Below are 12,927 nucleotides of genomic sequence, written 5' to 3'. Positions count from 1 at the left end.
TTTCAGGTTTCTTAGGGATTTGTGGCTTCTCCTGCACCCATGCTTTCCATTCAGTTACCAAGCCTCATATTTCATGGAGTAGACTTTACTTGAAAATATTAATTCCCTGTTATAGAAATTTGATCAGCTGATATATTGTGATGATGTTTAGTCTTCGGAATGGCAAATGGCCCAAGTTACTCCTTAATCTAGATAATTCAGTGGCCCGGATGCTGTGTTTTCTGTTTCAGATACCCAGAAAATTACAGGCTTACATAAACATGAACTGAAGTAATTATTGCAACACATTCTTCTTATAGCTGATGACTGTATATGCTGTTTATACATTTGAACTTTATCTGAGTAAGCATTTTGTTCTAGTTACGTTTTCATTTTTACTTTGTATTGACAAAACACCTCAAGTAACTTTTTACAGTGTCAGAGATGTCAGAATGGTAAGAGAAGTTCAGTGTTTTTTAAGAAAAAAGCATTCCTTATAAACATCCTTTACGTGTTTCAGATTGCATTTGTGAAAGACTTAAGTTGTTTTATTAAGAAAAGCTTTTATATATATGAGATTTTTAAAATCTAGTGGTAATCACCGTGGACTTTTTTCCTTTAGTTATACAATGTTTCCATTACTGCTCATATTACAAGACTTTTATAGTCTAAAATCTTCTTTACGTTTTCATTAAAAATACTGCCAGAAAGGTTCCTTGGGCAAGACTGACCAGGGGTTTTTTAAATGTTTGTTTAGGGGTTTTTTTGTGGCTCTGGCAACAATGTCATTAATCTGACTTTTCTTTGCAGTACCTAATTTGATCAGGCCATATCAGTAGACATAACTGATTTCTGCTATAGGATTGCATCTCAAATGTGTTGATTTATCATTTCATAGTTCACACCTAAGAACGAGGAATCAAAAAGAAACTAGTTTTGCCATCATTTGGAAATCATTGTGATTGTTTCCTCTAAAACTTCAGCTGTGGTGCTTCAGCAAGGATCCAAAAGATTACCATTGTATTATTTGGCCTGGGGCTAGACAAAGTTGGAAAGTCTAGATAGTTGAAGTATACTGAAATATGATTGTAACATTACTCCACTGCTCAGAATCCAAAGCATTTTTCTGCAGTTATCCACCAAATATATAGGGCATTTTCTCATTTACTGGAGAAACAAACTCACAACCAAAGCTTAGTTTTTGCATTCCAGTTGTAAGCATTCCTAGCATTCTGCAAGGATCTCTCCACTGATTGATTTGTCTCATTAGACTGTGCATAATACAATTTTTCTCTTAACTTCTGAGTCTGATATTTTTTGAAAGAAAGACCAGGTTCCTGGGAAATTAAGAATCTAAACGCCTTTGAAATTGTGGCTGAACTTCCTAATTATTTTTAAATCTTACATATGTCTCTTGACTAACTTGATAGATTAATTGCTTGCAGTTAGTACTGAAATCACCATAAGCAGTGAAAATGGTATTTTACTTAGTATGTTATGATGAGCATTTTCTTTGAGTAATATGACAGAGACAGTATTGCAGAGCAAGCAGAAAAATCTCTTTATAAAGAAGGAAGTCACTGCTTTTTTGGAAAAACGTTATCTCCTAGCTGCTCTTTGCTAAAGGTGATGCTGATAATACCATACACACACAAAAAAAGGGGGGAATAACAGTTCCTTTCAGCTTTTCTTTTTTTCTATTTTCTTGTCAGTAATGAAAAATGGCCTCATTTTAACATCTTAAACTTGTTATGCTAGAGTGATTTTGTAAACAGATTCGGAAGTACTTTCCCCCAGTCTATTAAGTGTTGCAAATATTTGTAGAAGCAAAATAACCGTTTTGTTCTTATGCATGTAGCAGAAGTATATAGATTTACATACTTTGAACCACAATTATGGTTTTACAGCCATAGTGTTGTCAGATCTGTCCCCAACTGTGTGAAAATCAAAACAAGCAGCTAGATAGTTGAATAGGCTGTCATATCTAATGAGTTCACAAGAAAGTGCAGAGGTTCTACATGAGTTTCTCACACGTTACACATACAGGGCAGCAAGAGAGAAAAAGCATTGCCTGTGATTTTAACTTTTATTGAATCTTTAAAATAGCTATGAGTCATATCACATCGTTAGTGTAAGTTCAAGAACATTCGTAGAGGACCTTTACCTGATTAATGTTCCATGGGCAGTTTAGCTCCAGTTCTGGTTTTTAATTTGTTCATATTTGATGAAATATGAAAGGGATAACTTTGTTTTCCTTGAAAACTACTTTAGCCCTTTTCTTCTGCTGTCCTTGACCTTAAATAAAATTACAAGACATTGCTAAATTGACCTTTGACATGGAATATTACATTCCATAATTCCTTTGAGGGTAAAGGGGATTTTTTTGTTTTCACAATGTATGAGGCAATTCTTTTATTTTCTGAAGATATGGTTCAGTTATCTGATCTTATGGAATTAAGTACTGTACAATCAAAATGGCATGCGAAATAGATTGCTCTACAAGTGAATTCTTTGCCTTTGCAAAACCTAGTCATAAATTTCTCTTATCCTTTGTGTAGAATGTCCCCATATGCACGCTGTGTCTGCTGTCACCTCGCTGTAGGACCACACTGATAGTCTAAGTCAAGAGAGGTGACTTTTCTAAAGTGGTATATTTTGGTCAAGATTTAATACTTTTAAGCCTGTAAGAATATTGGAGCAAAAAGACTTCAGTGTGCTGTAAAATGGATGAGAAGGGAGAAGAGAGCATCCACTTTCCTTCTCAAGTTTTAGACTCGGTGTCTTTGAGGCACTGCAGAGAGATCTCACAGAGTATAAACTGATCAACATTGACCTCCACCACATAGCTGAAAAAAAAGATTTAGAAGAATCTCTAAAATGGAATATGTACCTCATTCTATTTGAAGTATTATTCAGCATATAGCTTTCAAAACAACAAAGACACCAATATAACTAATGGCCTTTACCATTGTCAGCCACATGAGATCTAAGAGGACCCAGATACTCAGTAATTAAAAAGCTGCTGATTGCTAATACAATATAAAAATAGATACTACCTAAGATACATAAAAATGTCAAACCTAAATCTGAAACTATGGAAAAACTTTTCAGATTTACAGAGTTTGCAGTGTGGAAACTTTCACAGATGAAGCAGCTAAGCAAATGGTTATGAGGCTGTGGATGTAACTGTTCTTTTAACTATATCTGTGTTCCTGTGACAGTGTTGTGTTGTTAATGAACCTTGTGTCTTATTTCAGAGAGATTCCCCCTCTACATCCAGACAGTCCCCAGCTAATGGTCATAGCAGCACTAACAATTCTGTTTCGGTAAGATTTCCAGTTCCACACAGAGAAAGTGTGAAAGTTTTGTTGGTGCTCATCTGCCATTACTGTTATACTTATTGTGTGGTCAGTGGAAAAATTTGTCCTGCTGATAGAACCAAGGTTATTACATATGTATCTCCCTGTTTTCATTTTTTTAGGAGTTTTTTCCAACATATTCTTCTCATTGAAAGCCGTATAGTGACTTAACGTTAGTAACTATAACACGACGCTTCAGTCATCCTTTAATCCTTGTTAGCAGTTTCCACAAAACTAAGCAAAGATTTAAAGTGGAAGTTTTCTTTCCATCTTGAACTTTGAAAGCGGTGTTTGAAGAAAGAATAACCGTGCAGTTGGTATTTCAAGACATTTTAGATTCTTTTAAGTTTTGTGTTTTGAGAGACCTCTGGAACGCGTACTGGTTTCCGCTATCTGAGTTAACGAATTGGTGTGCCCTCTGCTGTCGTGGTACGTGCACATACTTTGTGAAATATGAGCCTTGCCTGGATATGAAAAGCGAAAGGAAGTGGCTTTAAACTGCACTACAAACCAAGCTATTACCATCACATCTTTAACACAAAGTACTTGCTGTTTTGTATGTATTCAGGTAGAAAGGTGCTGTTGATCTCCTGTTTTTCTAAAGTATATCAATGTTAAAATTTGTGTTGTTGATCATTTGTCGTTGTTTGGACCAATGTAGTAACTGTACACACACGTTCCTTCAGTAAGACTGCTGTTCATATCATGAGTTCATGTGTCTAGCTAAAAAAAAACCAGAAAAACAACAAAAAAGTTAAAATGGACTAACTTCTCCTTTAAGTACTAAAAAAGAATTTCAACTTAGAAAGTATTTGCCACAAAGTAAAGTGCTTATTAATTAATAGAATGAAAAGTGACTGTGAAGGAAAAAATTAAAATATTTTTGTGAATTAAATTGAATTTTTAACATGATTAGTAGTTATAATCTATTCCTTGGCACAATTAATCACATTATATGTTTTGAATAATAATTTTTTAAAATATGTATAATAGCCATTTCATTAAAGTCAAGAAAAAGTAGTAAGTGGAAAAGGCATTCACATAAAAAGCCTCTTTCACTTGACGGTGCTTTTGTGTTGAAGATGCTGAATTATTTATTAAAAAGCACATTCTCTATCTGCTTAAACTTTTTACCTGCTTTCTTCAGCTTGCTGCTAAACAGCCTGGGTTTGATTTTTTTCTTTAAGAAAAAAAAATACTTCTAAACATGGGTCAATGCTTTATACTTTTGTCTGACTTACCATTTTAATGTAATGTAGTATGAATCACTAACAAATGGTGTTGTATACCCTTAAAAAGTAAAATGAAAATTTCTTCTCCTGGGTTGACTTTATTCTGCAGGACTTGCCATCGACAACACAACCAAAAGGACGACAGGTGAATAGATATCCTCCATGGGATTTTTTGTAAACTTAGTTGCTAGTGAACATCCCCGCTTATCTTTTTCCCCCTCATATTCTGTATGTGCTGGACTAAAACATTTAAGCTTGGAAAATTTGTTCCATTTTTTTTCATTTTTCTTTTTAACTCATTTGTTTGTGGCTAATTGAAAATAGCATTTTTTTTTCATGTGTCCATATGTGTGAGAGTTACAAAATCATACATTTAACTGGAGATGTTGTATTAGTTCTGAATGTGTTAATAGACTTAACTGCTGTGCAGTGACCTGTGTAGACTTTCATCTTAGAGGGAAGCTCAAATTTATATTTTAGTTGAAATGGAGACTTGTAGGACAAGTATATAATACTCTAAAACATTGGACTGACAAAGATTCTAAAGCTTGAGTTTGTCTATAACTAATTATTAACATTAACAAACCTCTCCAAAGAAAAATGTTAAGGACAGTTTATATTAAATGTTGATAAGTCTGAAGATAGCCCCTTAAATTTTCAGTTCTAAGGCCCAGATTCAGTAACCTCCGTTAACTGTGTTGCCTTGACCTGATGATAGTCATGGACAATGAGAGATCTTCCCTCTTCTCCAGAAAATTCCAACAAAGCCCTTAAGGGCTCTGCAGAGGATTCCCTATGATACCCTTTGCAATTTTAAGGTTTTGTTGTAATTATTTATTTTACTGCAGCCTCCTACCATCAAATGATTTGTGATTCATTGTCACTAACTGCTCGTCCCAAGTCTGCCTCTGGATCTTTAACCGTGGACTCGAAATTTCTCTACCAAGGGTTTTAATAATAACTTGCAACTCCATTCAAAAGAGCCGATAAACTCCATGATCTCTTGTCTTTGAAAGTCTTTTCATACTGCTGTCTGTTTAAGTTGGCTGGAATATCTATTACAAGAATAGATTGCTCTCACTTCAGTTCCCATTTTTAAAGCCTGCAGTTCCTTCAGCTTTCCGTTGCCTTCTGAAGTTTCTAGCTGGGCCTCCATGGAAGACCTTCCAAGCTCTTGTGTTAGGTCTTCATTTCCCTCTCATAAAGGTATCCCAGGAGAAAAGACTTTGTTCAAGGCAATATTAGAATAACAATATTCACAGCATTTACACTTATCTGTTTCTTTCAAGAATCTTTTCCCATTGACCCAGCATATTTTTCTGGCAACTTGTCATCCTTGAAGACAGTAAGGGCTTGGATAACAGATACTGTAATATCAGTAAAGAAGTCTCTCTCATGTTCCATGAACTGGCAATATAAGGTGGACAATGGCTCGAACTGGAGCAGGGACTTGAAAAACAAGGAAGTTTTTAAATGATAAAAACACTGCTTATGTTTCTAGTCCTGTATAAGATAAGGTTGAGGAGAACCAGGGATTGATTCAGTACTGATTGCTTCATAGAGAGGCAATCACTAAATAAACATAGTTGATTTCTAAATATCCTGTTTTTCAGGTGATTAAATGAGTTGAGTTGCTTGTGTAAACTCACACACTCAATGCACAGCAGCACAAAGATCAGATTTATTTAGTATATTGAGTTCTGTATTGGTATTATCATCTGGTGCTCTTACTATAAAGAGACAAAAAAGCATCAGGTACAAGATAGTAGCAATTAGACATTTTAAGTTAATTTATTCAGATGTTGGGTTGCAGATAAATTGTGCTAACACTGCATACTTACAGCTAATTTTGGAGCACAATTTGAGCAGAATTAAAAAGTGTTTGTTACAGTTTAAATGAAAAATATTATTTGCAATATAAATGTAAAAAAAAATCTAGGCAATTTGTTAATAAGAAAATCACCATTAGAATATACTTGTCTGTCTGAGATGCTATAGGATGCTTAGGATCATCCTTCTAACATAGGATGATGTTAGAAGTTCATAAACTGTAGAAATTACCCGTCTTAGACATTTCAATTTTAAGGTCCTTGGATGCATCAGGGCACTAGTTAGCAACCAGCACTGGAGATAATTTTTAGTTTTATTTTCTAGGGTTGAGACATCACTAACACAGAAAGCAAGGATTTTTATATTATTTTAAATTGTGAAGTCAGAGTCTGAGTTCTTTCTGTTAATGTTACTTAGAGAATAATTTACTCAAGTTATTAGCTTTCATTTATACAACAGTATGCAGAGAATTCTCAGGTCCTACCAAGCAGCTGCATGTGTTAGGTGCAACACAGGATTTCCTACTTAATCTTAAAAACAAGTGCTAAATTTTCTGTCTCTTTAATAAAGATAGCCTGAGTCCTTCATAGTGCCCAATAAAATTCCCTGTCATACAAATTTTTAAAACATTATGGGACTTCATATGAAAGGTACAGTACAGTTCAAGTTGTAGGCTGCTGGCTTATAGTCTGCAATGATTCATGATAGCTAATATTGATTTGAAGGCCTCTTTCAGTTCATTACATATGTTCACTTTTGCTGTCCACTTTTACAGTATGTAGAAGATGTAAGCTTTCAAAATAACATCTCCATTGTTTGCTATGGGGAGGGTTCTGTTTCATTTTCAACTGTCACTTATGCTTTTGCCATTCTGTTTCTGCCTTTGTTTGTTGCAAACAGTGTGTGTAATTACATGCACAGATCAAACTTTCACCTGTTACCCTTAATACTTTATCAGTAATAATATCACGGTATCTTTTATAAACTATTTTTTATAGATATATGTAAGAGCACAGTTTGAATATGATCCAGCAAAGGATGACCTCATTCCTTGCAAGGAAGCTGGCATCAGATTCCGAGTTGGTGATATTATCCAAATCATTAGCAAAGATGATCACAACTGGTGGCAGGGTAAACTTGAGAATTCCAAAAATGGTACTGCAGGTCTTATTCCTTCTCCTGAACTTCAAGAATGGTATGAGTTAAGTTTTCTCTGAAAATTAATTTAGCTTTCTTTTTATTTTTGTCTTCCATGCTTTGCATTGTTGTATAGCTAGTTTTTATATAATCTTTTATCTTTTTTTAAAAAAAAAGACTATATATTGCCTCAGTTTGTGTGACAGAGATGTTTTTTCCCTCATGTGCATAGCAGTAATGCTTGCATTCAGCATCATATGTGTGGTTACATTAGAAAAATAAACACCTGTGATATTAAATACATACTGTAGGAAATTAGGACTGAAGGCTACATAAAAAATTTCTGTGTAAGAGGGTAAAATTAATTTATCTTTTAGATTCTAAACAGTCTTTTCATTAGTACTGCTTATATGCAAGTGCTGCAAGAATAGTATTAGCAAGATGTCAAGGACAAAGGTCATTGAGGGAGTTTTGGGGGATTTCTCTCCTCGTTTTCATGTGAAAGCTGGAAAGTAGAAAGAATTCACAGTTCAAAGATCCCTGAATGACAGATTCCTTGAACAGCAGTAAGTACTATAAAAGCAAAGTAGAGCCTTTAAACAACCACTTGCAGAAGCTGTTTAGTAAATATTTTAAATGTATCAACACAAACTCTGGCAAGCAAGGCCTGGGCCACAAAAGTTGTGGATGTACTTCAAGGACATAATCAAGCCCAAAATATTTCATAAAAGATTTGCTGCTTAAAAGAACTGGAGTGCTGTAAAGGGTTTAACAGCAGTTGTACCACCTGGACTGGCTAAGGGAAATTTTGCCCATGGAGAAACAGAGGTAGACAAGACATTTCATTCCATCTAGAGTTCCCTTCCAAACCCTGACGTAAGGGAGACGCTACTATAGGTTGCAATAGGAACACTTGGAATACTTCATGCTAGAGATTAACCTTAAAACAATACAACACAATATACTCTAAAGTAATTTAGACCATAGTGGCCTTTTCACACCTCACGATCTTCCAGTCTAATCTGCTGCATAGTGGTGTACAGCCATTTTAGTAGCTACCCTTCATTACCTGTGCACTTGTCTGTTAGCTTTAATGATCTACCACTATGAAGATATTCTTTGTATCAAAATACCTCTTTGTTATAATTGATTTTGTTTGAAAAGTTTTACTGTACTTTTGTACTATTAAAAAGTGTTATTTTTCTAATTCATTTGCGTGGCTTTTTAAAACTACATTGATTACCATAAAAATACTTTTTCTCCTCCATATGCCAGGCGAGTTGCTTGTATTGCCATGGAGAAGACCAAACAGGAGCAACAGGCCAGCTGTACTTGGTTTGGAAAGAAAAAAAAGCAGTACAAAGACAAATATTTGGCAAAGCACAATGCAGGTATGAAAAAAAAAAAGCAAGTCCCTGCCAGTATTTGTTCAGCTGGCATGGTTATGTAAACATTATGAGTTACTTAGGAAAATATAAGTAAAATTCTAATTATGTCAACATTACTCTGCTTGTTCTTTGCTATTTAAACACATAGCTAAATCAGTGAGAGGCAAACTGCAACAAAATAAATGCATCATATATCGTGCTACAGGCTTACATTGGTTTGGGGTTTGTATTTAAGTGAGCACTAGAAACCAACGAAATATTAATTTTGCAGTCTATATAGTCTATAGTACTGTGCTCTACAGAAGACTTTTGAGTAGCATCCTGGTTAACATGTATTTACAATTACAGAGTATATACATGAAAACATCATGAAAGGGCATTTTGCATTAATATCACAGGCTGTGGTTTATCTTTGACAAAAAATTAGAAATATTAACATTAAAAATTACCATTAATGACCATTAAAGAAATTGTTCTTTTCAAAATACCATCTGATACTTCATTTCCCCTTAAGAAGTCAAAAAGTTAATGAAAATACAGATTGAAATCAATCTCTAGAAAAGAGACCTTAGTGTTTATTGATCTTGTTGTCCTGAGGTATTAAAAGTGCTGCCAGTAATATTCTGGGAAATTAAATCAAATGTAGAATATAAAGAGGTTTGTTGAAATGCTACAGTGGTCACATCAGTTTGTTAACTAGCATGATACTGAATTTACCTTCTCTGAACTACTCTCTCACATATGATATTGTTAGTCAGAAATATGGCAACACTAGCTTTTGCAAACTCTCGGTGCATCTGTCTCAATAAAAAACAGAGCTTTTCTTTATGTTGGATCCAAAATAAGAGTAATTCATTTGAAACTGCGAATTTATTTCTCCTGTGTCTTAGTATAAAATTCAGTAAACTGTTTAGGAGCATGTAATCTATTTGGACTTCCTTGTTATTTTTGTCTTGGGGAGGAGACTGAACTGGAGAACTCTAGAGACAACCTCGTACAATACTACTTCACAGTCAGCTTGTGGCTAGCTGATGATTTGAGAGCTAAGATTTTGGTGCAATATATTGAGATAGTACTGGAACTAGAAATGAAAATATTCTGCAAATGAGACATAGTTAATGAAGTAAAGGGGAGAATATCTCACTTAGTTGTTAAAAGCAAATATATTCTCCTTTACAAGAAAAAATGTCACCCTGTTTTTCATTCCTCCTTTCTTGATGACCTTCAAGAGGCAATTTCACAATCATACGTCTTAGCATTGTAAAACCAGTTTTAAATTGAAACCCATAGAAAAAATAAATATTATTAGATTCCCTGACATTTTTAGCAGTTCTCTAGAGATGTACTGCAGTGATATCTATGTATATTTTTATTATTATTTTACTGAAATGTTACTGTTAAGACTTCATGAAAGAACACTCTTCAGAACATACTAGAACTATGCTTCGTATGATGCACAATATAGAAAATTGCCAAGCTTTTACAAAATATGTTTATCATTTCTTTAATGTGATTTATTTGCCTTGTGTTTAGACTATTGCATGGTAAAGTTTATTTTGTGCATATACTTTTTATTTTACTAATATATTACAAGCCATATCTCAATGACCCCTGTACATTTTTCATGCTGTCTTACTCCCAATGGCCTCTGTGCATGTAAGTAACCTGTCAAGTGACAATGCCTCTTTATTTGCTTCTTACTGTTTCCTTTCAAGAACTCCTTTTCTTTATTAGCTAGTAACACAGAAGCATTAAAGTTCAGTCTTTAAATGTGCCCCGAATTCCTCATATTTTGTGTATATTTAAAAAATCATTTTTCTTTTGCATTTGAAAACCCTATAATCAATCAGTTAACTCCATGTAGACTGAGACACATCTTCTCCATGCTGTTAATTTGTGATGAAGGCGTTAATGTATATCATTTCTTTTGTTTGTTCCTGTTGTTTGTATCTAACATAATATAGTTTTGTTCAAGAAGAAAAAGAACTGGATTTTTAATTGTTTTTTAAAGGGAAAAGGTACTTGCAGCCTTAGATGGTTAGAATGGTAAAACTGTTTAACATGTTGTAGATCTGTACTTCTTTCTAATATCAATGTAGTTATTAATTAGTTAAATATTGTGAAGTTGCAAAAAGGACACTAGTAAGAATTGTGTGTTTGTAGGATTGTGGAATGGAAGAAAAATATTACTAAGTTCTTGCTTGTAATATTTGGGGAAAGGTTGGAAGAGATTCTTCTTTAGGATGAAATTTAAAATGCTTCCACTGGACTATGAAGTTTTCATATCCAGATCTTTTCATGGTGTGTCAACTGACTAATTTTTAGTTTGACCAAATTGAAGTAGATGTACTTTTTGCCTAGGGTAAAAGGCTCCCATTATATTGAAAACTCTGCCCTATAAAAATAAATGCATCAAGCTAAATTCTTCACTGCTTTAATTGGGACTTCAGTACAAAGAGCATGTGCTTTCTGGTAGGCTCCACAGACTTTATGCTGATCATGGTGCCTGGTGACTTCTAGAGCAAGCATACTAAAGCTCCTGCCACTGCAGATATAGAGTGATAAATCCAAACTCATCCTAAAAGATAGATGGGACATTGTTAAGATCAATACACCAGCTTAAGACTTGAAAACTCTCATACTTCAAATGCAGTCTCTCCTGCCTTTTTTTTTATAGCATGCATAAATACAGAACTGACAACTCTTTTTTGTGACTGCTCACAATTGAGGATTTGTATAATCTTTATAAATATGATTAATTACCTCCTGGCTTTTTTTTTTCATTAGAATTCTGCAGGTATGACCAAAGATTATGTATTTTGGGGCACAGGAGGAATAAGCTAGTTTTAATGAACAAAACTTGATTTGTCGATCGTTCTGTAACTTGGCAATTGACAGTAGATTGATAGACATGAAGGAGTTCATCCGATTTCAACTGCAGTTGAATTTTTTTCTGAAATAACACTTTTACAATTTTTCCCTGAATATGATTGAGGTTGTTTTATGGAATGACATCACTTTTCATTAAAATTCTTCATTCTGTCACAAAATTTAAAAGCATGTCAATTTAACTAGCACGTGTGTTTAAAGAGAACTCTAATTACAATTAATGTGGTAGTTTTGAAGAATAAATACCACAAAGCATTAACACTCATATCTATACATTTCCCATAGATCTTGTTGATAAAGAAAGTATCTCTACCTTGAGTGTAAATAGATGTTCTCATATTTTATTCATGTTGGTCACTGTCTACAGGTTTTGCTTTAGTATTGCTGTTTCCTAGGAATGCAAATGTGAATGGCATGCCATTTTACTAATTTCTTTGGTCTGCTGAGTACTGCATGAAAGGACATGGAAACCTTCCTGAGCATTTCAGTAGCTCTTTTAATGCCTTTTAACATTTTTTTAACTGAACATTTTTGTTAAAATTGCATAATGGAATGGTTTTCTTTTCCATAACATCATATTACTTTGTATTGTAAAATTAAAACTTGCTGAAATTATAATTTGTACCACAATTAATTATCACCCTTACTATGCCTTTTTTCTTATCCCTGTGGGGTTTTTTTTTCTGTTTTAGTGTTTGATCAATTAGATCTTGTCACGTATGAAGAAGTAGTAAAACTGCCAGCATTCAAAAGGAAAACATTAGTCTTACTAGGTAATTTTTATTTATTATTCTGAACATAACAGCATCATTTTGAACCTCTTCAGGTGGAAAATTTATAATTAATTTTTATTTTGTGGATTAGGTGCACATGGTGTTGGAAGAAGACACATAAAAAACACACTCATCACAAAACACCCAGACAGATTTGCTTACCCCATTCCTCGTAAGTAGCAGTGTTCAATGTACCGCAAAACTGTTTATGTCATTGTTGACAGTACACTCATTGTACTACTAGATGTGTTCAGTTCTGCTGAGATTAATCCTATCTTAGGATAGGATTAAAACATTTTTTCACTTTGCTGTGCTAATTTTGCATTTACAGTTCAGATAG

The 12,927-nt window shown here is 34.0% G+C and overlaps 1 protein-coding gene across 7 annotated transcripts in view; it reads left to right on the top strand.

The window, feature by feature from the left end:
* CASK (calcium/calmodulin dependent serine protein kinase) overlaps positions 1 to 12,927 on the top strand; it is a 205,111-nt gene that overhangs the window by 176,684 nt on the left and 15,500 nt on the right. For 4 of the 7 annotated variants that reach the window (XM_062000225.1, XM_062000258.1, XM_062000269.1 and 1 more), the window contains 6 exons: positions 3,237 to 3,305; positions 4,680 to 4,715; positions 7,399 to 7,595; positions 8,813 to 8,928; positions 12,507 to 12,587; positions 12,679 to 12,759. In XM_062000225.1, coding sequence (XP_061856209.1) covers positions 3,237 to 3,305; positions 4,680 to 4,715; positions 7,399 to 7,595; positions 8,813 to 8,928; positions 12,507 to 12,587; positions 12,679 to 12,759 — 580 coding nt within the window. The remainder of the gene's footprint in view (positions 1 to 3,236; positions 3,306 to 4,679; positions 4,716 to 7,398; positions 7,596 to 8,812; positions 8,929 to 12,506; positions 12,588 to 12,678; positions 12,760 to 12,927) is intronic. The other 3 variants (XM_062000242.1, XM_062000233.1, XM_062000249.1) reach the window with 3 other exon arrangements.

Source organism: Colius striatus, chromosome 1 (genome assembly GCF_028858725.1).
Source record: "Colius striatus isolate bColStr4 chromosome 1, bColStr4.1.hap1, whole genome shotgun sequence".
Taxonomy (NCBI): Eukaryota; Metazoa; Chordata; class Aves; order Coliiformes; family Coliidae; genus Colius; species Colius striatus.
Note: the sequence above shows the minus strand (reverse complement) of the source record. Positions and strands in the feature narration are given on the sequence as shown.